Raw genomic sequence first — 22647 nt, 5'->3', positions numbered from 1 at the left:
TGGGCCTATGTTGATCAGAGCTGTGAATCCCTACATCCCTAAACCCCTGCTATAAGATACAGTGGGAATCTGTCTTATTTGGGTAGAGCCCCTGACAGCCCCTGCCCTCCAGAAGGTTAAAATCTAATTGAAGAAATCTCCAAACTAGTAACCTCAATAAAGGGTGTGTTAGAAGTTCACGGGAAGCAGAGGGCACTTCTGGCTCCTCTCTGTGTGAATGCAAATGTGAGAGAGAAAGAGACAGTCTTAAGGAAGGATGAGGGCTTTGTGGAGGAGGCTTCTTTGGAATGGACCTTTGATGGATGGATGATGTTAGATGGAGATGAGCCAGAAATCGTTACATTTGGAGGAAATGAAATGAGCAAAGACACAGGTGACTGTGGGAAATGGTGAGAAATCCTGTGTAGCCTCAGCAGAGGATTTGCACATGGGAGAGGATTGCTTAAATGATGAACAAGATTACAAAGGTAGTGGGGCCACATGGGGAAGCCCTGCAAAAGCCAAGCTAAGGAGTTAGGGTTCTCTTTGATATCTAGTAAGGAGTCATTGATGAGTTTTGTTCCTTAGCACTTCAGTTTTTGAGGCACAAACATTATACAAAGGATCCTGACAGCAGCCACAGAGGGAAGCAGGGAAGACAGTATCTACCCTTTTGGACTTCTCAGGGACTGAAGCTCAAACTCAAACAGCAAACTGAAAGCCCACCAAAAATCTTGTCGCCACTGTTTTTCCCGCTATACTACAGTATTAGGATTCTCTGGGGTATCACAGAGAGTTGATTCAAACTTGGTTTATAAAAAAAGAAGAAGAAGAAGTTAATTGGTTGGGGTTAATTGGAACTTGGAAGTACAAGAGATGCAAGGCTTCAGGCACTGCTGGATCCAGGAACCCAGTGATATCAGAGCTCATTCTCTTGTTCTCACTAGTTCTCAGATGGAATCTTCCCACATAGTGCTGTAATAACATCAACAAATATTTATTGTCTACTCCCTTTGCACCTGGCACTGTTCTAAGCACTTTGTATATATTAACTCAGTTATTCCCACAACAGGAGGTAGATACGAGACAAATGTAAAATATTAAGCAACTTGCCCAAGGTCACCCAGCCAGTAAGTGGTGGAGGTGAGATTCAAACTGACCTTTCATAGATGGCCACCAGCATCCTGAGGTTTGCGTCATCCTAAGAACAAACAAATGAACACAGTCTGCCCAGCACAGGCATATCCATCTGCTAGCAGGACTCTGACCGGCCCTGCCTGGGTCTTTGCTGATCCATGAGCCCCGTCATTTCCAGCACTGTCACCACAAGCATCTTCACTGTAAGCATTTTCGTGGCATAACTAATTGGCCATAAGGCAACTTTGCTTTAAAAGATAAAATCGTGAAAAATAAAAGCAGGACATTCATTAAAAAGGACATCATGAAACATGAAAAATGAGTAACAAAAAAAAGACTTTATTGCAAAATACAAAATGTTGGAAGATATTCAAAATGTATAGTGTAGATCCATAGCAATACTGCACAAATACTGATTTTATTTCATGATCCACAAAAGGTACCTAAGCGCTTGTCTTCAAAGTCTTTTATTCCTAGTATCATACGATGTTTTTGCTTGTTGATTCATCTCCTGAATCGGTATCATGCTTTTTTTTTTTTGCTAAAATTTCTTCCTTGATTAAGAGAGGTATCAGTTTCCAGATACTAGGATGCACGTTTGTAACTGGGCTTTGTATTATGTTGTGAAAGCCTTTTGCACTATTGTCTGGTTTTGGCATATTGTCACATTTCTGTTGATAGATGTTCCTAAGTTCTCTGGGAAATGTGGGCTCAAAACTCTGTGCTAATGTATTGACCATTATGAGGGCTAAGGTTTATACAGTATAAAATGGAAGGGATGTGTCAATGGAGAAATGAAACCAAACTGTCAACCAGTAGATGAAACCAACAACTGTCAAACCAAACTTTTTTTAACTTTTTATGGCAAAATTGCCTATGGCTAATGAATTATATGACAAAAATGCTTGTGGCAAAGATGCTTATGACCTAAAACCACCAGGGGTGTGGGGTTGGGCCACTCCAGTTGCCCCAGCTGAGTCTCTTGCCCACCCCTGTGGTTCAGAGGATGGGGCTTTGTGGTTGACAGCCTCAGAGATTAGGAAGGAACAGTAAAAGAAAGGTACCAGGCAGGAAAAAACAGTAACAGAAGTCTACTAGAAGCTCTTTTCTTCTCTGAGATCAGAAAAGCTGCCAAGAAGGACGCCTGGGTGGCTCAGTCGGTTAAGCATCCAACTCTTGATTTTGGCTCAGGTCACAATCTTGGGGTGGTGAGATCAAGCCCTGTGTTGGGCTTTGCGCTGGGAATGGAGCCTGCTTGGGATTCTCTCTCTCCCTCTCTCTCTCCCTCTGCCCCTGCCCCTCCAAAAGAAAAGAAAAGTTGCCAAGAATGGCTCCACCCTCTCCTGCAGCCCCCCTGGCAGTGAAGGAGCCCAGCCATCTGAGCAGACAGCTGCAGGATTCACTGTATCAAGAGGGACTGGTGCTTTGCGCCAGCCCCTGTCTGACACAGTGTCTGCCCTCAAAGTGTTCTTGGCTGGGGATGGGGAACCCAGGAACAGAAAAACAACACTTAGCACAATACAATCTGGTAAGCACTGTAAAGAGAGGGTGGACACAAAGGCAAGAGTCCCCTGTCTTTGGAAGCATGAGAAGAGGCTTCCCAAAGAATTGGTGCCTGAACTCAGCCCCCCTGTGGGCTAGGTGAGGAAGGGCTTCCAGGCAGGGGGTGCAGCGTGTGCAAAGGTGCGTGTGTGGGAGAAGGCATGGCACTGTCAGAACTGCAGGGGTGTGGCTGGGTCCTGACTGGCCCGAGGGAGACACCAGATGAGGCTGTAGAGGTAGGCGGGGGCCCAGTCATGGAGGGCACACATCTAGGGTCAGAGAGAGCCCGAGGAAGAGTTCAGAAGCATGAGTGGACCAGACGTGGGCAGTGCAGAGAATGCTCTGGAAAGGCAGAGGTTGGAGGCAGGAAGCCAGTAAGGAGGTGGCTAAACAGTTCAGGCTTCACATGAGAAGGGTCTGAACAAGGCAGTGCCATAGGGCCTGAGAAGACAGGTTAGAGTTGGGAGCTAAAGGAACAGAAGTCGGTCACTGGATTTGGAGAGAAGAATGAGGGGCGTCTGCCAGGGGTACGGGTAATCACACAGGTGGAGGAGGTGGGTGTCAGCCAGAACGGGATTTCTCCCTGGACAAAAGGTCAGTCTTTCCCACCAGGTGCATGCCAGTCAAAGAGCATGAGGATTTTATAATGGCTGGGACTGTCATCGACTCCATTTAGTCAGCAAGCATTTTGTGAGCCCCTGCCGTGTGCAGAGCTCTGGCACACGGCAGCGAACAGACATGGTCTTTCTTCTGGTGAAGGCTGCAGGTTAGTAAGAGTGACAGTCAGTAAACAGAGCAGTCCTCAACTGGCCAGACCTTGACCATCCTTCATGGTGCTGAGCTGTGCCCATAGCCAGCATTTCCCCACAGGCAGCCAGTCCCTAGGGAGACCAGGCCAGAGAATGTACAGACTGACTTTCTCATCGGACATGCTCAAAACCCTCCCGAGGCAGCACGGGGTGGGAGCAAGAGCATCGGCCTGGGAATCTCATTCCACCCCCGTGGGTGACCTTGTTGAAACCACAGCTACTTTGAGCCTCAGTGTCCTGATCTCTACAGTGCGGCTAACAGTCACTGCCTGGCATATCCCAACTCACTCGTGCAGCTCAGCTGAGGGAAGACACACAGGAATTTTGACAAATTAAATTTCCGTACGCGCGAGATCAGGGTCAGCAAACTTTTTTTTTAAAGGGGCCAATTGTAAATATTTTCGGGTTTGCAGGCCACACTGCCTCTACTCAGCTCTGCCATCCTAAACAGCCATGGATAATACATAAGAAGTGAGCATGACTATGTTCCAATAAAACTTGGTTTAACAAAAACAGGTGGTAAACCAGGTTTGGCCCATGGCATAGTTTGCCGACCCCTGCATTGGGTGGTAGAGATGGTTAAGGGCCAGTTGCACAGGAGTGAGCAACAGGAGTCCTGAGAACTAGGACATGGGACTTAGGATCAGTAAAGAAAACCAAGGGACAGTCCACATCTACTGTGTACTAGGCACAGTGATCATCTGTACAAATGTCATTGCGTTTAATCTTCACACTATGACATGAGTGTCAGAAAAGGTGCAGTGATAATTCTAAGCCACACAAATCATGAATGGCAGAGCCGGGATTTTAAAACAGGTCCCCCACTCCAGGGTCTAAGAGTTTCTACTTTAAAACCCTGAAAGCTCTTGGGGCTGACCTTGGGCGCTACCCCCATCCCACCCAGGTTCTCTTGAGAAGAGGATTAGGGACTGCCAAGCCCCAGAAATTCATGTCAAAGGCTGGATTTCCATTGTGGTGTCATCAAGGGGAATTAGAAAACACCCCTGATTTCACGCATAGAAGGCCCTGTAGTAAGTGTCTGGCGCAGAGTAGAGACGGTACATGTTGCCTAAGGTGAATGGGGGCCATGATTATGAAGATGGCAATGAAGATTTGAAAACCAGGCTGGGTGGAGCCCAGAGAATGCCCAGGTACCTCCTAGATTCCAAAGGAACCCTTCAGTTTTCCAATGTCTTGTCTTCTCAGCCACAGATCTACTCTGGAACTGATATAGCCCTTAACAAAGTGTGTTTCTACCTCCTGTCTCTACTACCTGGTCCCTGAGGCCCACACTGTCTCTCCCCTCCTACAGCACAATTACTAGTTGCCTAGGCTGTCCCCTCCTCTCCATACCTGACCATGTGGTGCCAGGGTACAGTTCGAATCCCCAGCACACTCCGGAGCTTTGGAGGCATAGGCCAAAACCCCTGAGACCCACAGCCACCAGACCCTGAGCCAGCAAGGCTCCAGATAGTTTCTCTATTGACCTAGTGAGTACGTGGTGGAGCCAAGGCTTGAATCTGTGTCCTCCTCACCTCTGCTTTATACAGGATCCTGCCTGCATGGGTGAGCACCTGTCAGATGGCAGGTTGTAACCCACTAGCAAAATCGATCTAGGGGGTTGCAAACAGCATTTTTTTTTTTTTTTTTTTTTACTAAAATCGGAATAGAATCACGCATCACACATAGTAGGGTAAATATTGTTCCATGAAACTTTGGTTTCTGTTACATGTATGTGTATGTATTTATATATGCGAATGTACTGAGTGACACCATAACTCATGGTTACTCCAGGTCAGGACTGTGAAAGTCTGGGTGACATTCCTCTAGCCCAAGCCACTTCAGCCATGGCCCAAGCCTGTCTTCCCATCACTCTCTGCCCTGCAGTCTCTATCCTCCCAGGTCTTTCTTCTGTCTGTCCTGCCTCAGAGCCTCTGCGTATGCTTTTTCCTCTCGCTAGAATGTTCTGGATGTACTCTTTGAGTGGCTGGTATCTGTATCCTTTAAATCTTGGCCCACACGTCCTCAGAAAAGCTGTCCCTGACCCCTATCTCGAATAATTCTCCCCAGTGTTATTTTCTGCCTCTATAATTTGTAGTTACTGTATCTGCTTGTCTGGTTTTTATGTGTTCTCCACTGGAATAAAACTCCATGAAAGGCAGGAATGCATCGGTGCTGTTCAGGCATCTGGCTCACAGTAGGTGCACGGTAAGTATCTGCAGATTGAAGGGGCAGCCCAGATTGGCCAGGAGACTTAGGGCAAGTCACTTTCTTGGTTTCCCGCCCTGTTGAATGAGGAGGTTAAACTCGATGCTCTAAGGGCCTTCTCAGCACTGATGTTTTACAATTCTTTTGTCTGCAACTGGAATGTGGGCTGGAGATTAATGATCATTTCTCTCCAGTTTACAGGAGTTTGTCATTTCCCTTCTTTCATTTGATTTGTGCAGCAGCTCTTAGAGGAGGCCAGTCAGGCTCTTCTTACCAGCGTCATTTACATATTAGGGTAACCAAAACTCAGTGACATAGGAATCTGCTCAACTAGCAGACCAGCAAAACCAGGTCCCAAACCTAGGCCTTTGACTTCTACTTTCATGCTTTTTTCCATAATACTACCCAAGTCAACCTGCCCTCGATGAGGAAAAGGAGGACTGAGCAGGAAAATGGGGGCTTTCGCAGCTTCCCTTGCCCATGTCATGATGTTACTCAGAGCCCAGTAGTTTCAGATCCTTAGCCACCTGCTGGGCAACATGAGCTACGTCTAATGGTAACTAATGTGGGAATAACAAAATCTACCTTACATAACTATCATGAAGATTCACAGAGATTCAAAAGGACTTCAAGATCTTTTTTCTCTAAGTGGTACTTGAAGGCTGACATCTTAGGCGCCCGTTTACTGAGGAGGGTGACGTGGGGCCAGGTGCAGAGAGGGATCCTGTCTCACTAGCCTGGACTCATCCCCTGACTCAGGAACCTGGCAGACCGAGGCTGTGTTCAGTGAGGAAGCACTGATCAGCATTCCGCGTGACCTCCCTCTTCAGAGTGCTGCCACCCTGAGTGTCAATCCCTGCACGGCCTACAGGATGTTGATGGACTTCGAGCAGCTGCAGCCAGGTAGGAGCCCACAGGTGCTGGGAGCAGGCTGGGATCTCCTGACTGGGAGGGGACCCAAGGCCTGACCCTGAGACCATGGGAACTTACCAGTAAGGGGCTGAGAGGAAGACAGGCCCTGAACCTGGGTGAGTGAGTGGTGGTTGCTTTTGCTTTGTTAGCTTGGCTCCTAGAAAACATGCTGAAACCTCATGAGGAGAACACTCTGGATAACCGCTGAAGGATCGCATTCCCTAGAGCTTGGGCTGGAATTCTGTCGTTCAGCAAAAACATGGAGCTGTGCTAAGCTCTGGGATACAAAGCCAGACAAGATAGACAGAGTGCCTGTGTTTTCAGTAAAATGCTGAACTTAGTAATTCCACTCAGCATTCATATGACACTTTCCAGTTCACATAAGTGCCTGTACATGCATTAAACCTTCAGAGCAGTGCAGTGAGGTTGGTATCATTGGTGGAGAGCTGAGGCCTCAGGCAGGAAACCTGGGTCTGAACCCCAGCTTCACCTCTCACTGTGAACTGATCTCTCAGATAATCAGATGCATCACCCATAAGGTGGAGAGTAAGGGGTTGTGAGGATTAATGGAGACACTGCAGCGCGACACTCAGCACAGTGCCTGGCACACAGCACAGTAACCCCGCACTACTTTATTATTCTTCCTGTTCAGAAATGAGGAAACTGAGATCCAGAGAAGGAAATTGCTTACGTGAAATCACTCAGCAAGGAAATGACAAAGCCAGGTGTTCTATTCGGGGTTCCCTGAAAGCAGAGCCTGAGACAAGGACTGAGGGTGAACAGTTCGCAGGGGAGGTGATCCCAGGAAGCAGGAGTGAGGGGATGGGGAGAGCGAGATGGAAGGGGGAAAAGCCAGGGAAGGCTGGTTACTACTGTGGGCGAGCAGGGCTCAGTCTTGCTGGCAGGGGGCCTCTGAAGACCCTCATGGAACCCACCTCACAATTAACCTTCCATTGACAGGAGGCTGGGCTCATCCCCATTGTTGGAGAGTCACCCTGCACACTGTGCATGTCCAGGGGCGAGAGAAACCGCCTAGTCTAGCTCTGCCATGCGGGTGTTGAAACTGAAGCAGAGATGTTGGAGCACGATTAGCTTAGGTAGCCACTACTGCTCGAGGCTAAAAACCAGTCCCAGCTTCCCGTAAAGAGAAATGCAGTTCCTCACAGCTGTGCCAGAGCGGTCCTGGGAGCCTTTGGTGGAAAAAGCCAGCAGGTGACCAGGGACCTTTGCCCAAGTCCTGGTGCAGGAGGCGTTGTAGTCACCTGCATCTCATCCCCTCAGGCCACCTCTGCTTTGGACCGCAGCTGGACATCAGGGCATTCTGACACCACCCCACCTCAGGTGCCCATGGTGCATCTCCACTTGCCTCCCTCCGGGAAGGTGTGGCCTGGGCTAGATCAGTGTTATTCTAAATTGTCATACTGAGTCATAGTGAGAATTATGGTTTACATTGTAATCCAGTACATATACATGTGAGTATGTATGTAATGGAAACCAAAGTTTCATGGAGCAGTATTTACCCTACCTACATGTGGTGCACTATGTTCTTTTTAATTCTATTTGCTGGAATTTTAATTTAAAAAAATGCTTCTGCTTCTTGCAACCCACTAGGTTGATTTCATAACCCACTAATGGGTGACAATCTATGTGCTGACTCCTGGCTACAGAGAATGGGCATTCTTCTTCCAGGAACTCCCCTGTCTGTAGCCCCAGATCCCTGCATTTCAGATCACATTTCTGGATAACAGAGCACCTTCTTGGACACAATGGCATCTGACTAATGAGGAGCATCCTGATTGGTACTCCCAGGACTCCTGTCTCATGGAGAGAAAACTGAGGTCATGACCTGTCCCATGTTACGGTCCATTACAGTCAGTGAGAGAGCTGGGACTCACACCAGGTCCATCTCATTTCAGAGCCCATGTTTTCCCCAGCAGGCCACGCTGCCTCCCCCATTGGCAGCTTCCAAAGCCAGGCCTGGGCTTTCACCACAGACTACCTGTAGGACCTGGTTTCTGGGGCTGCGAGTTTCTCCAGCACAGCTGTAAACCCATTTCAAGGCAGTGTGCCTGTACTAAGCAGCACAAAGGGGAAATAAAGCATGGCCGTGCCCTCAGGAAGCTCCAGGCTTCAGGCTTTTGCTAGAAATGGACCTATCCACAACCGGGTGTAAGATCAGGCACACCACCTGCAGAGCACTGGGGAAACACACACGGAAGTTGGGAAGGAAGCCATGCCTGAGCTGTGCTTCAAAGGGTATGTGGGATTTCAAAACGAAGGAAGAGAGAAAGAGGGAAACATTGCAAACCATGGAAATAACCTAAGCAGAGATTTGAGGACATAAAAATCAGGAGGATAATGAACGACATAAAATCATTTACACAGTGGGGTCTAAATTATGTACAGTGTGGACTCTGAGTTGCCAAGTCCCGGGAGGCACCATGGGTGTTGTGGAATTTTGGGGGGCATTGGGAGAAGAGTAAGTAACAGGTCTGAGAAGGCTCAGCAGCCAGGTCCTGGGTCATTTTGAGCCGGAGGACTCCCCTCTCTTGCCCTGTAATAGGATCCCAGGCAGGGAGTGCTTGACCTGTTACAGGTCTCTGGGGCTTAACTTGGATTTCTTCCTGGCTTCACAGGAGACTGTGTCATCCAGAATGCGTCCAACAGTGGAGTGGGGCAAGCAGTCATCCAGATCGCCGCGGCCCTGGGCCTGAGGACCGTCAATGTGGTCCGAGACAGGTGTGTGGGGAGACCTGATCCGGTGCTCGCGACCTGGCCCTCCCCCTCACCATCCCCCCTAGATCCCTGCAGGCGCCCCTGGCTCCACCAGAGGGCGCCCGTGCATAAGCAGTCCTCCTCCGCGGCTGACGCACACCACTGGGCCGTTGTCAAGCTGCCCGAAAGGGGGAGGCCCAGGCGGCCTCTGGCTGTAGGATGAGCGACATCTCAAATGTAAAGGGAGAGCAGGAAGGCGGTGGGCCCGCCCTTGCTGAAGACTTTTTGAGAGTTTTTGAGACTCTTGTGATAACCCATGATCTCAGAGCCCCAGTTCATATTTGGGAATGCCTGAAGCTGGGTTATCCCTACTGTGAACTGTCGAACCCAGGGCCCTTTCTCCCCTAGCGTCTGTGTGGCACTTTGAATGGCTCTAACTAGGGATGTGAAGGAGATGGGGCAGGTTTGGCATCTCTGTTTTACAGTGAGGAAACAAGTTTCAGAGAAAGGAAGACACAGTAAGTCAGTAACAGACTTAGCTCCTGGGCTCGTGCTCTTTCCATCATACCATCCAGGTGCCTTAAGCCTCACTGTCAATGAATGTGGCTACGTCTGTCATGGAAGTCCAGTCTTTGGAGGAGAATTGACATTCACTTCCCTTCCCTGTCCCTTCAGTTGTGTTAACAAAAATTACCGTTTGCCTTGGCCACAGAGGCCCAGAGCCCCTCATGGGCTGGAGTGTGTTTGCACAACACCCTGAAGAGCCCCTTGAAAAGCGTGGGGGAAAGGAAATGAAGCTTGTTGTTTTGGTAGACAAAGGCAGGACGTGAAATGTCTCCCTGGGCCAGATGGTTTCTCGCACCTTGGAACTGGCAAGGGCTGTAGAAATCACCCCATAATACCACTGAGGGAACCGAGGCCTGGAGGTGTTGGGAGTGTGATGAAACCAGGTAGCCAGCCCCTACATAAGGCCTGGCTTACACTCAATCCCAGCTTCCCACAAAGGGAAACTCGTGTTCTCACAGCTGTGGCAGAAGCGTCTTACGAGCCTATGGTAGAGAAAGCCAGTAGGTGTGACCAAGGGCCACGGATTGTGTTTGGTTTCCAGACCTGACCTCCAGAAGCTGACTGACAGACTGAAGAGTCTAGGGGCTGAGCATGTTCTCACAGAAGAGGAGCTAAGAAAGCATGAGATGAAAAACTTCTTTAAGGTACCTAGGATGAGGGGCATTGTGTCTTCATTCCATGCTCATCTCCTTGGAGAAAGCTGACCTGCTAGAAAGACTGGGACTGGCCCAGCTCCTCTCCAAATCCTCTTTTTGTCTCTGTGGAAGGATAAAGCCCATTCCCTCAGCCAGGGGACAGCATGCATTAAGGGCCCAGGTGCTGTGAGGGAGGCAAGAGAGACAGACAAAGTTCAAAAAACCCTGGATGATGTGTAGGTTTGAATATTTGTAGTGCGTCGCCTCAGCCCTCACAGCCAATGTGAATCTCCGAGCCGGGAGAGGACCTAGGGAACCTGAGGCACAGGGAGAGAAGAGAAAGTATTTCTGAAGTACCCTCCTTATATTGTATCTGATTAATCCCCACAAAAGTTCTACAAAGTAGGTGCTATCTCTTTTCCAGGTGAGAAAACCAAGACTCAAAAGACATCAAGGATTTCACCAAGGGTAGACAGTTACAAGTGGTGGAGTCAGGGCTCTCTGAACTCACAGCCTCTTCACCTTCCAGAACCTCCACCCCCAGCACACCCAGTAGGTGACCAGACCACATCTCAGCCTCCTTCCTCCGAACCCTGGAGTGACCAAACACACACACTCTCTTGAGAGCACATGCCTCTTAAGAACGTTTCTGAAGCAGGAGATCAATACCTCCTACGTGAACTGAGTTGTAAGTGCAGAGAAGAGGTGCACCCGGGGGACCCGAAGTCCTTCAAAAAGGAACATAGACGCCCACCATCTGTTCTTTCCCAGAGACAAGTTTTGAACAAAATACCAAAACAGATAACAGGATTAAGTTGATAAAGCAAAGGTCCTCCTTGGCCCGAGTTTGAAGGCACGAACATCCCATTTTCTTCACCCCCTCCCTCTGACACAGCGCTTGGGCCAGGGGGGCACTGTTTGTAGCAAGCTTCCACCCGCCCTGCCCCCCGCAGCCCCCACCCGCCCTGTACAGCGGCAGCTCCCTCACTGCAGGTTCCTTATTTTCCAGGACGTGCCCCCGCCGCGGCTTGCTCTCAACTGTGTTGGCGGGAAAAGCGCCACAGAGCTGCTGCGACACTTAGCGTAAGTCCCTCAGCCCTGCAGGCCCAGTTGGTCAGAGCTCTCCAGGCCTTTAGCTGGGAGGACTGTCACGTGACCACATCCCAGTGGCCAGTGCAAGCCAAGGCCAAGTCAGCATAACCCTGAGCAGGAAGCTGGGACCACAGTCCTGCCCTGATTAGCCTGGCACCTCCTTTCCCAGGCTCCTCCTCTGCGGATGACCCCGAGAACCGTCCACTTTGCTTCTCCAAGGGACCCCGGAAGGAAAGCTTTCTGTGAGAGGGGAGTAGTCAAGGATTCATAACCGAGGGGGCATCTTAGGAAGTCCCTTAAAGTCCTAGCTTGTTAGCTTTTAAATTTCTTACTAGTTTTTAAAAAATAGATTCTAAGTTTAGAGGTAAAATTATGCTCTTACAAAACAATTTGAAAGCACGTAAAGGTAAAAAAGATGGGGCGCCTGACAGGCTCAGTTGGTGGAGCATGCAACTCTTGACCTGAGGGTTGTAAGTTCAAGCCCCACCTGGGGTGTGGAGATTACTTAAAAAATAAAATCTTAAAAAAAAAAGTACAAAGGAAAAATTAAACACAAAAGTTATCTATCATCCCACAACCAAGGGGGATAAGCATTGTTGACAATGTTAACAGCACATGTCCTCCCCTTGTTTTCTCTGTTAACATGAACTTCTTGAGCTGAGGGCTGCCTGAAAGGATACTTTCCAACTAAAGCAGGAATCCCCTCAACAACATTAGTTGACACATACTTGCTAGCACTTGCTAGCTACAGGGTAGAGAGATGGCTGAAACACTGAGGGAACTCTCTAGAATTCACAGCCTAGATGGGAAGATGGGTCATGTGGTCAGAGAGCTGTGATAGCCATCACGGGGCATTTACTTGTGTACCAGACTGCGCAGAGTGCTTGACTCATCCCCCACGACCACCCGGGCCTGGGATACTGTTCCCATCCCTATTCACACAAGGCCCGAAAGGGTAATTACCTCACCCCAAGGTCTGGGAAGTGGGAGAACCAGGCTTAACCCCAAGTTACTGGGAGTCCTGAGCACACCCCCTCCGCCCGAGTCCAGGGGGCCCCAGGGCAGCCTGCCATCCCCACAGCACTCACTGTAGGAGGAGGCCCTGGAGGTGCCAAGTCCCAGCTGTGCTACTTACTAGCTGTGGGCCCGTGGGAAGTTAAACAATACAGGAAAAATCCTTCAGGCCTCAGTCTCCTCGTACAGATTAGTCAGAAGGTTAGTCCGAGGACACTGAGGTGATGCAGAAATCGTTACACAGCTGAGTGGTGGCCTTCAGTTTTCTCATTGTAAAGCCAGAGTGATAGAAGTGCTCTCCTGGGGTTATGGGGAGGCTTCACCAAGCCAATGCACGTGGAAATACTCAGATCTGTGCCCGGCACCCAGAAAACACCTAGTGAACGTTAGCCATTCTGGTTAGAACAAGTGTAGTACGGGGGCGGGGGGGGGGGCTTGATCCCCCCAGGAGCTACTTTCTGGACCAGGTGTCAGCTGAAGGGAGCTTAAAACCAAACTACCCACAAGCCTCCCAGACAGAATCACCTGCCTCACACCGCAGCTTCTTCGATTCTGTAGTTCACAAAGCACCCCCCACTCACCTGCCATCATCCTTGATCAGCAAACTCCTAAAAGAGCCAGGGAGTGGGGAGGGGAACACAGGTTAAGTCGAGCATGGGAAGTCCTAGCTTGTTCATTTTTAAAAAAACTATTGGAGCCTCTCCCCCCGTTTAACTGCTGGGGTGGGTGTGGGTGTCAGACAGCAGGGCCTGGCCAGGGCCCTCCTGCAGCGAGAGGGCAGTCCACTGTCCTCTACCCCAGCCATACCATTCCTTATGTGTATAGCCACCTCATCTCACTGCTCCTTCGAGTAAGCGTGAACAGGTGAAGAGCAGAGGTCTGCACCAATGTCTGTACTGCCCAAGGCCACACATCTAGGAGTGGAGGGTAGCCAGGACTAACCTCGCGGGGCTTGGGCTTTTTTCAGCAGAGCACGCTTCTTTGCAGTACTTCACCCAAGCCTGACTGGGTGGTTCGATCAGTGAGTTCCCAGCTCTGGCTCAACATCCATATCATCTGGCAGGGGTGTTTGTCTGTTGGCTTGAATAGAGATCCTTGCTTCCTGATTCCTTAGGTCTGGGTCGGACCTCAGAGTCTGCAGTTTTTGAAAACCTTCCCAAGGATTCTAAGAGCAAGGTTCAGGGACCAGGGTTGGAATAGAAGTGTTCTGGCAGGTTTGAGAAGGGCTCTGTGTCTGCCTGCACCCACTCTGTTCTCTCTGGACTCTTCAGGCCTGGGGGAACCATGGTGACCTACGGGGGAATGGCCAAGCAGCCCGTCATAGCCTCTGTGGTAAGCTGGTGGGGGAAGCAGGCATGGACACAGGCCTGGACACCATAGTTGTCCAGACCCACAGGTGCCCTCGTCCTTGGACGGAGTCTGTACCTCAAGCAGTGCCTGAAATGCTTGCCCTCTGAGCCCCAGTTCATCCTTCTTGTACCCACAGAGCCAGCTCATTTTTAAGGATCTCAAACTTCGAGGCTTTTGGTTGTCCCAGTGGAAGAAGGACCATAGTCCAGGTGAGTGGATGATGACCCCATTGCCAAGGGTCACACGAGAGGGCAGTGCCTACTGCAGAAGTGACCGCCATCCTGAGGCCTAGAGGGGTGATGGGCTCCCCAGTGCCATGACAGGTTAAAGGAAAATAGTCTCTAGCCACAGCTGCAGTCAGCAGATAGGTACTGGGCTCGAGGGAGCTGGTCCTGGGGGTGGCAGCAGTGAGCAAGGCTGCCCCTGGGGAAGACTGCCATGGAAGACAGCCAGGTACAGAGAACAAACTCTGGAGCCAGCCTGCCTGGGTTCAAATCCTGCTCCCACCATCACTGGGGATAGGTTTACCCAGCCTAGCCATGGGACCTGGACAAGTTACTTAACTTCTGTCTCAGTTTAAATATCATAGTTGTCTAGATATTGTTGGCCTTTGATTGAGGAGGAAACTGAGGTTCAGAGTGGTTAGGTAGCTTGCCCAGTCTCCCCACGTAGGGAGTGATGCAGCCACAATGTAAACTCGTCTCTTTGACTCCAGAACCTGAGCCAGTACACCATCCTTCCCCTCCTGGAGGACTGGCTGCCCAGAGTGTGACCCCCCCACCCCAAGCTGAGACTGAAAAAACACATGGAGTCATTCAAGTGAAGGGGAGCAAAGTGGTGGCGTCAGTGGCGTGTTTCAGGCCAGAAAAGTAGCCTGTGCAAAAGCGCATCATAGTGGGGACCTAGACAGATAGGTTGTGACCAGATTATGAAAGGCTTTACAACCCTTCTTAAGGAGCTCAGACTCTATCTTAAAGGCAAGGGAAGAGGCACCGAAGCGTTCTAAACAGGGGACATAATTAGATTTGAATGTTACATGAATTGATGTCTATGAAAAACCACTTCTCATCTTCCTGGACCATAGAGGGGGACGGGCCCTGGGAGGGGATGCTGGGGACCTCAACTTGTGGGGTTCTAACGGAGTCCTGAGCTCTTTCCCAGAGCAAAGCTCATCAGTTCCACATCAGCTGGCATGCCAGCACACCCACCCCCTCCTTGTGCCTCTTCTAGCTGCCCTGCCTCAAAGTACTCCTGCCGCTCCCACCATTCAGGACTCTCGGTTACACCCCAGTCAGGTTCTGTGGGTCTGAGCCCTCTTAGCCACCACTCTGCCTGGCCCTCAGTCCTGGGGCCACTCCCCCATGCTCCTCTGTCCTTACCCCACCAGGGACCAGGCCGCCTCCACAGCCTCCCTATCCCTGGTCAAGCCTGGGCTCTCGAGGCTTTCCTAGAGTTTAGCGTCACCTTCTGCCACTGGGGGTGGCTCGTGGTCTGTCTTGCCGAGACCTGCCGCTGCGCCCCCGTCTGACTTCCTCAACTTCCCACAGCCCAGTTCAAGGAGCTGATCGTCACGCTGTGTGGTCTCATCAGCCGGGGCCAGCTCACAGCCCCCGCCTGCTCCGAGGTCCCACTGCAGGACTACCAGCGTGCCTTGGAAGCCTCAGTGCAGCCCTTCGTGTCTTCAAAGCAGATTCTCACCATGTGCTAATCGCGGAGGAGCGGAGCGAGGTGGGAGGGGAGATGGATCGGCAGGACTGGTTTCTGGCGCCTCCGTCAGGGCCCTCTCAGCCTTCCCCAGGCTGCCCTCTCCTCACTGTCACTTCCGACTGGGAGGGTTGTGAAGCCAGCCAAGGCTTGCCCCAGGGCCAGCCCCAGGGTATCTAATAAAGTGAACTTCCTAAAAACACATACATACAAACCCACAGAAGTCATCCCTGTCAAGAAGGACCCTCATTGTACACATGCCATTCCCCAGCACTAAGAAGACCCCTTGCCTGTCCTCTACTTGTCCCCCAGTGATGATTTCCTGACGGCCCTGAAACAAAGCAAGGGTAGGCACTGGCAGGTACAAAAGCCAGTAGGATGCAGTCTCCACCCTCGGGCTCTCCACAGGGGAGCAAAAAGGAACGTCTGACTCATTCTGTGTAGTATGTGGCTCAGTCTGGGGCCGGAGGAGGATCAGCTACATGGGAGAGTGAATGCCAGGCTGAGGAGCCAAGGAAATGGGGTCTCAGCTGGCTGGACCACCCTATGGAATGCCTGTTCTACCTGGGGAGATGGTTGTTACACCAGTGCTTCTCAGCCTGAAGTCATTTTACCCCCAGGGGATGTTTGACAGTGTCTGGAGACATTTTTTGTCATAATTGAGAGGGTGCTATTGGCATCTAGTGGGTAGAGGTCAGTGATGCTGCTCAGACATCCTGTGGTGCACACAACAGCCTTCCTCAACAAAGAATTACCCAGCCCAAAATGTCCATAGTGCCTGGGTTGGGAAACCCAGCATTAAGCTAAGAGTCCCAAAACAACTGCCATGGTTGTTGGGCTTAAACATGTGGGAGATTCGTGGGCTTAAACATGTGGGAGAAGTGCTATGAGGCCATCACTGATCAGGGTCTTGTCCTAGGCCTGCGGTCAGGGGAACCTTCCTGACATGAAGCTTGAAAGTGGGCTCTGAAAATGAATAGTTTTATTCAGACAAAAAGAGTTTGACATTATATGACTTCTTGGTGTTTGCCTAATGAGCTACTCACCCAGAGCAAAAAACTAGAGACTTTGGAATGTATTAACTGGATACCTAGTATGTGCCTAAGGCGAGGGATGCTGGTGGTGGGGGAGGGGGGCCTGGCCCTCTAGTTGCTTAGCCCAGAGCAGGGAACAGACCTTCCCAGTATACTAATGAGGCCACTGACTCAGGTGTTCAGAGGGCCATGGGGACATAGCAGTTCTGCCTGAGGGTTTGAAGGAAGGCTTCATGGAGGAGGTGTCACCCACAGCAAATCTTGAAGGCCAAGCAGGAAAGCGTGTACCAAGCAAAAACAACAGCACATGTGAGAGTTTGGAAGGCTGGAAGCCTGGCTCTGCCGCCTGAGACGGGAGAGTGTGAGGACTGAGGTGGGAGCTGTGAGCAGAGGTCAGAGCAAGAAGATTCGAGAAGTCAGCACTTAACCTTCAGAGCAGGGGAGGCACAGAGGGATTTTCAGTAGCAGAGTGATGTGGGAAAACTGGCTCAGAAGGCCAGAGTGCACTCAGGCTTAGCGGCATGAAAACATGTACGCAGGCCCACAGCATAATGCTCTTGCCTTTGGGAGCAACTTCTGTGTCCTCTGGAGAAAAGGACTTAGCTTCAGCCCAGGGTTGGGGAAGGTCTGCAGGTGTCTTCTGGATAATAGTTGCTACCTTTTGCACCTAGGCTCAAGATCAGCCCCAACCTGCCCAGGTCCCTCCTGTCCCCTGTCCTCTATCCTTGACATTAGTGGGACAGCTGCCTTGTACAGATGGTCAACATGGGCTAGTGAAAAAAGCCTGAGAGGGTGGGAGAGGCTGCCCAAAGGCTACAGGAGTGAACAGTTAAGTTTAGGTTCTTCAGGGGGAGTCCACAATGTTGGGCTTAGGGGGAGTGATGAGCCTGCAGCCATGGGGAGGGAGCAACCCCTGGTACAGACTCAGAGGAGGCAGACTGGAAGGAGGAAGGTTCATAACACCATGGTTAGAGACCCCATGGAGGGTTGTGCAAAATGTCCTGACAACAGTAGCTCTAGGGGTCTGGAGATGACATTTGGGCTGTGCTTTAAAGGATGATTATAGTTTTCTCAGGCAGGGAAGAGAGACAAGCATAAACTAAGGGGCCAGATTAAGCTAAGTTATAGAAGCAGGACATTTATGTTAGAATCTTCTCATTTCCCCCAAATATCCATTCTCTTTCTTAGAATGCTGACAACTTTTAGGTCAGCATATGGTAGGCTGGAATAAAGTTTTCCTGCCTTCCTTGCAGCAGACAGGTCTGTCCCTTGTCATGCAAACAGAGGTGGTAGGTGTCAATTTCTTAAGAACCTCTTTAAAATATAGCTGGCATCCATCCAGTACCTTTTTCTTCCCTTTCCACCTTCCTCCTGGCTGGGACACAGACCCGATTCCTGGAATTCGCACAGCCATCTTTGATCATGTTAAGAATGGGTCAGCGACAAGATCCAAGAAGCCTGGGTCCCGGTCACCCAGATGCCCCAACTGCCCACCTCAGGATTTGTTTTACATGAGAAAGAAGCTTCTGTGTTATTTAGGTTCCTAGTATTTGGGCTTTCTCTGAACCTAATTATAACTGATAACATATTCTCTGATTTAATTTATATTGAAATCATTCAAGCTAAAGCTGAAAAAGTGAATTGTGGTAGTTTAGAATTCCCCAATAAGGAATTTGAACTTTATCCTACTGGCAGTAGGGAACAAAAGATTTCTGAGCCAGAAGATGAGAACTGTGCTTTGGGGGGAGGGAAAAAATTCCTTTGGCAGCAGGTTAGGGGACAGTTGGGAGAAGGGAGGCACTAAAAGAAGAGATAACATCAGAATTCCCAGGTTTCTGAATTTCAAATAAGGAAAATCCCCTGAAACTTCAAAGACCAACATGGAGATTACCAACATTGCAGAGGCCAGCAAGGAGAGGAGACTGTGACAAGACCATAGAAAGAATCGAAGTTCAAATGGATCATCTCTTTGCACACTTTACAAGTATAGGAGGCTATTTTTCATTTTCAGGCTGAATAATTTCTCTGTAGAGTGGGGACAGCTCTTCAGGCCCACTAAGTAAACAGAATCCTTTTTAAATGGCTGGAGGAGGAACCTTGGGCTCCAGGAGACTGAAAGAAAACAGACATTACCTCCTAAACCAAAGCTCGAGCACACCTGACGCCCCAAGGCTTCGTGACTCTGGCGCTTGGTGTCTTCTGGAAGCATCCACCCTGCAACTACCTACAGCCACTGCCATAATATTGATGACTGCTTTGTGTCTTGGGAGATGAGATAAATAAGCCTGCTCTCCTCAGAGAAAGACTTGAGACCCACAAGGTTCTTGCATTCATCTGTGTGTGGCAGGCATGCCTGTCCTTGTGCCAGGAAGCTCTTGGCTGCACCTACCAGGCTCATACTTGTTGGTAGGCACTGTACCCTGGGTAGGACAGTGGGCCCAGCCAGAGCAGCTGGAAATGGTAAAGAAGAGACTCAGGCCTGGGACAGCATCTGCCTGCATTTGCAGGCAGGAAAATCCTGGGAAGACAGCAGAGCTGACCTAAAGGTAAGGAGACGTTCACACTGCCTGAAAGAAAAGTAAGCTTTCCCTATGCCCCTAACCCTTTGCAGTGTATAAGCCCTTTTACCCATATCTCCATTTGATTTTTACAACTTCCCTGTATCGAGATTTTAATTAATATAACTTTACAGAAGAGGAAGACACCAAGAGAGGCTAAGTGAGTTGCTCAAGGTCACACGGCAGGCAGCAAGCAGATTTCGCACGAGAAGCCAGCTCCCCTGACCCTGTCTGGTCACCGTACCAGTCAGTCCTGATTTTTTTTGGCCCCACAATTGGCCTTGTGCTCCCTCTTTGGACTCCTTGATTTTGTTCAGTCATAATTAGCATGTCAATCAGAAGAGAGTTCAAATTTCCCGGAGTCTGTGTCTCATGGGGAGGCAAGAAAAAGAATCAGGAGGGCATTGAAGTAATTCAGGTAAGAGATCATTTGTTTATTCACCTAATAAATATTTTGAACACCCACTATGTGAAAATCACTGTTATAGGTGTTAGGGATACAGCAGGAGCCGAAAAACACGGCCCCTGATACCAGGGAGCTTACATTCTAGTAGAAGAGAAAGACCATGAATAAGTGAAGAAATAAAGCGATTACAGAATGGGGGTAGATGCTGTGAAAGAAACAATAGAGTGATATCACAGTGGCGGGATACTTGAGATGAGGGCAAGGAAGGTCTGAGGCCTGAATAAGGAGCCAACCATATTGCAAAGGGAACAGCACAGTTAAAAGCCCTGACATATGAACGATTATGACAAGGCCTGCTGTGGATGGATTTGGCAACATTTAGAAGGAAGAATCAACAGGACAGACTAGATGTGGCGGTTGAAGGTTGAACTTTAGCACTTTGCTTGGATGGAAGGTGCCACTCCCTGAATTAGGAAACTGAAGGAGGAGCAGGATTTAAGAGACAGGCATTTCCCCTATGCAGGGCTTTCAGTCCCATCTGTGTAACAGGTTGATCAGACTATATGACAACCAAGGTTAGAACCAGTTCTTAAGAATATTATCCTCATACTACTGAATTCCAAATGGATCAAAGATTGCAATATAAAAATAAGTCCTAAAAATAATAAACCATGGGAGGTGTTTTTCTTTTTAAACCTCAAAGTGAGAAAAACTACAACACGAAATCCAGAATCAAAAATTAAGGATGGATAAATTTGACCCCATAAATATCTTACGTTTTTGCATAGCAGAAAACACTCTGGGCAAAGTCAAAAGTCAACAAACTGGGAAAAAATATTTGCAACTCATCTAACAACTGATTTCCCTAATATATAGTGAACTCCTATGAATCAATAAGAAAATGGGCAAAGGGGGAGCCTGGGTGGCTCAGTCAGTTAAACATCTGACTCTTGGTTTCAGCTCAGGTCATGATCTGGGGTAGTGAGATCAAGCTGAGCCCTGCATCGGGCTCTGAACTCAGCAGGGAGTCTGCTTGAGATTCTCTCCCTCTGCCCCTCACCGACCCTGCCCCCCATCGGCTCTTGCATCCCTCTCTCTCAAATAAATAAATAACTCTAAAAGAGGGGGGCACCTGGGTCGCTCAGTCACTTGAGTGGCTGACTCTGAATTTTGGCTCAGGGTCCTGGAATCAAGCCCAGGCTCTGCGCTCAGCAGGGAGTCTGCTTGAGAATTCTGTCTCCCTCTCCATGCCTGCATCACGCATGCTCTCTTTCTCTCAAATAATTATTTTTAAAAATTTAAAACGAGCAAAGGATATAAGCAGACACATAAAAGTATGTGTCTCTTATCTAAATGAAATGAGGCTCACTCCACTCAAGATAAATGCAAATTAAACTACCCCAAGATAGCATTTTTCAGCTATCAGATTGACAAAGATCATAAAATTTGATCACATGGTGTTGATGATGAGATGGAGAAACAGGTACTTATGGAAGAGAATTGAGCAATATCTATCCAAACTATACTTGCCCACACCCTTTGAGCCAACTATCCTACTTCTAGGAATAGATCCTACATATATGTATATACAAAGTTATTCATTGCAGCAGTTATAACAAATAGTTTGAACCTATCTCAGTAACCTTCACTAGGGCACTGATTAAATAAATTACTGTGTATAATGGTCTTTTATAAGCCACAAAAATTCTCCTGAGAAAGCTCCTTTTGTACTGATGGAATGACTTTCAAAATACAGTAAGCACAAAACCATACATATAGTACACTACTATTGCTTTATTTGTGTAAAATACCTCCCAAAGGACATTTAAGAGACTGATTACATTGTCTGCCTCTGGGGAGGGAAACGAGATGGCCAGAGGACAGAGATGGGAAGACTTTTGACGGTATCATTTGAACCAGTTAATGAGTTATCCTTTCAAAATATAATTTTAAGGGGTGCCTGGGTGGCTCATTCTGTTAAGCGTCTGCCTTCTGCTTAAATCATGATCTCCGGGTCATGGATGGAGCCCTGCCTTGGGCTCCCTGCTCAGCGGGGAGTCTGTTTCCTCCCTCTATCCCTTCCCCCGCTTGTGCTTCCTCTCTTTCTCTCAAATAAATATTTTTTAAATAAATATATAAAATTTTAAAAATAAAAACAAAACTCCTCTGTGGTTCTAGGTAAATTGAGTTAGTGAGAGGGGAACCAATATTTGAGTTCCTACCTCGGTCCAGATACTGTTCCAAGCACTATATTCTTCCGTACATACTACCCCATTTAGTTACCCAGCTAGTCTATCGAAATGGGATAAATTATTCTAATTTTCCAGTAGAAAATAAACTGGCCAAGTAATTTAGTGTCAAGCCTAATCTAGCTCCAAAACTCCAGCCTTCTCCACTTTACACACTGCTTCTATTGAAGCAACTTGTCCTATTTTTTTAAAAATAATATTGGTAAAAGGCGAAAATCATATGGGCACTTGCGATGTGCTGGGAACAGTACTAAGTGTTTGACGTATCTATTCTCATGTATAATTCTCCAGTCTAATCTGGAAGGTTGGGATTTCTGGCCCCCTTATACAGAGAAGACAAACGGGTTTTAAAGAGGTGGCGCGTAATGGGCCCAAGGTCACGGATACAAAGACGGTTAGAAGCCAGACTTAACTCCAAAGCTGCTCAGAAGTCGAAACCACTCCCGGTTCAAAGGACAAAAGCAGGAACGTTCGCTGGGCGGAGACAGTTGCCGGCACTTCCGGGGGGAGGAGCGAAGCCACCCGGCTGCAAAAGCGGCGCCGGCCCTGCCACAGCGAACTCGCGAGAGGACGTGCAGAGGGAGGGTGGAGGGGGAAGACTGCCCCCACGCCGCCAGCACCGCCTGTCGATCACCTGGCCCCGCCCCACGCCGGCGCGCCCCGGGGCAAGCCCCGCCCCCACTCCTGGCCGGGCGGGAAGCGAACGCGCGCTCCCTCCCGTTACCCTCCGCCTGCG

General features: G+C 49.2%; 1 protein-coding gene across 5 annotated transcripts in view; it reads left to right on the top strand.

The window, feature by feature from the left end:
• MECR (mitochondrial trans-2-enoyl-CoA reductase) overlaps positions 1–22466 on the top strand; it is a 36508-nt gene extending 14042 nt beyond the window's left edge. For all 5 annotated transcript variants that reach the window (XM_027570857.2, XM_027570889.2, XM_027570908.2 and 2 more), the window contains 7 exons: positions 6435–6578; positions 9224–9326; positions 10411–10513; positions 11514–11587; positions 13882–13942; positions 14097–14169; positions 15508–22466. In XM_027570857.2, the coding sequence (XP_027426658.1) occupies positions 6435–6578; positions 9224–9326; positions 10411–10513; positions 11514–11587; positions 13882–13942; positions 14097–14169; positions 15508–15668 (719 nt within the window). In that variant the 3' untranslated portion in view covers positions 15669–22466. The remainder of the gene's footprint in view (positions 1–6434; positions 6579–9223; positions 9327–10410; positions 10514–11513; positions 11588–13881; positions 13943–14096; positions 14170–15507) is intronic.
• The last annotated feature ends 181 nt before the right edge of the window (positions 22467–22647 follow it).

The sequence above is a fragment of the Zalophus californianus genome, chromosome 4 (genome assembly GCF_009762305.2).
Source record: "Zalophus californianus isolate mZalCal1 chromosome 4, mZalCal1.pri.v2, whole genome shotgun sequence".
Classification (NCBI taxonomy): Eukaryota; Metazoa; Chordata; class Mammalia; order Carnivora; family Otariidae; genus Zalophus; species Zalophus californianus.
Note: the sequence above shows the minus strand (reverse complement) of the source record. Positions and strands in the feature narration are given on the sequence as shown.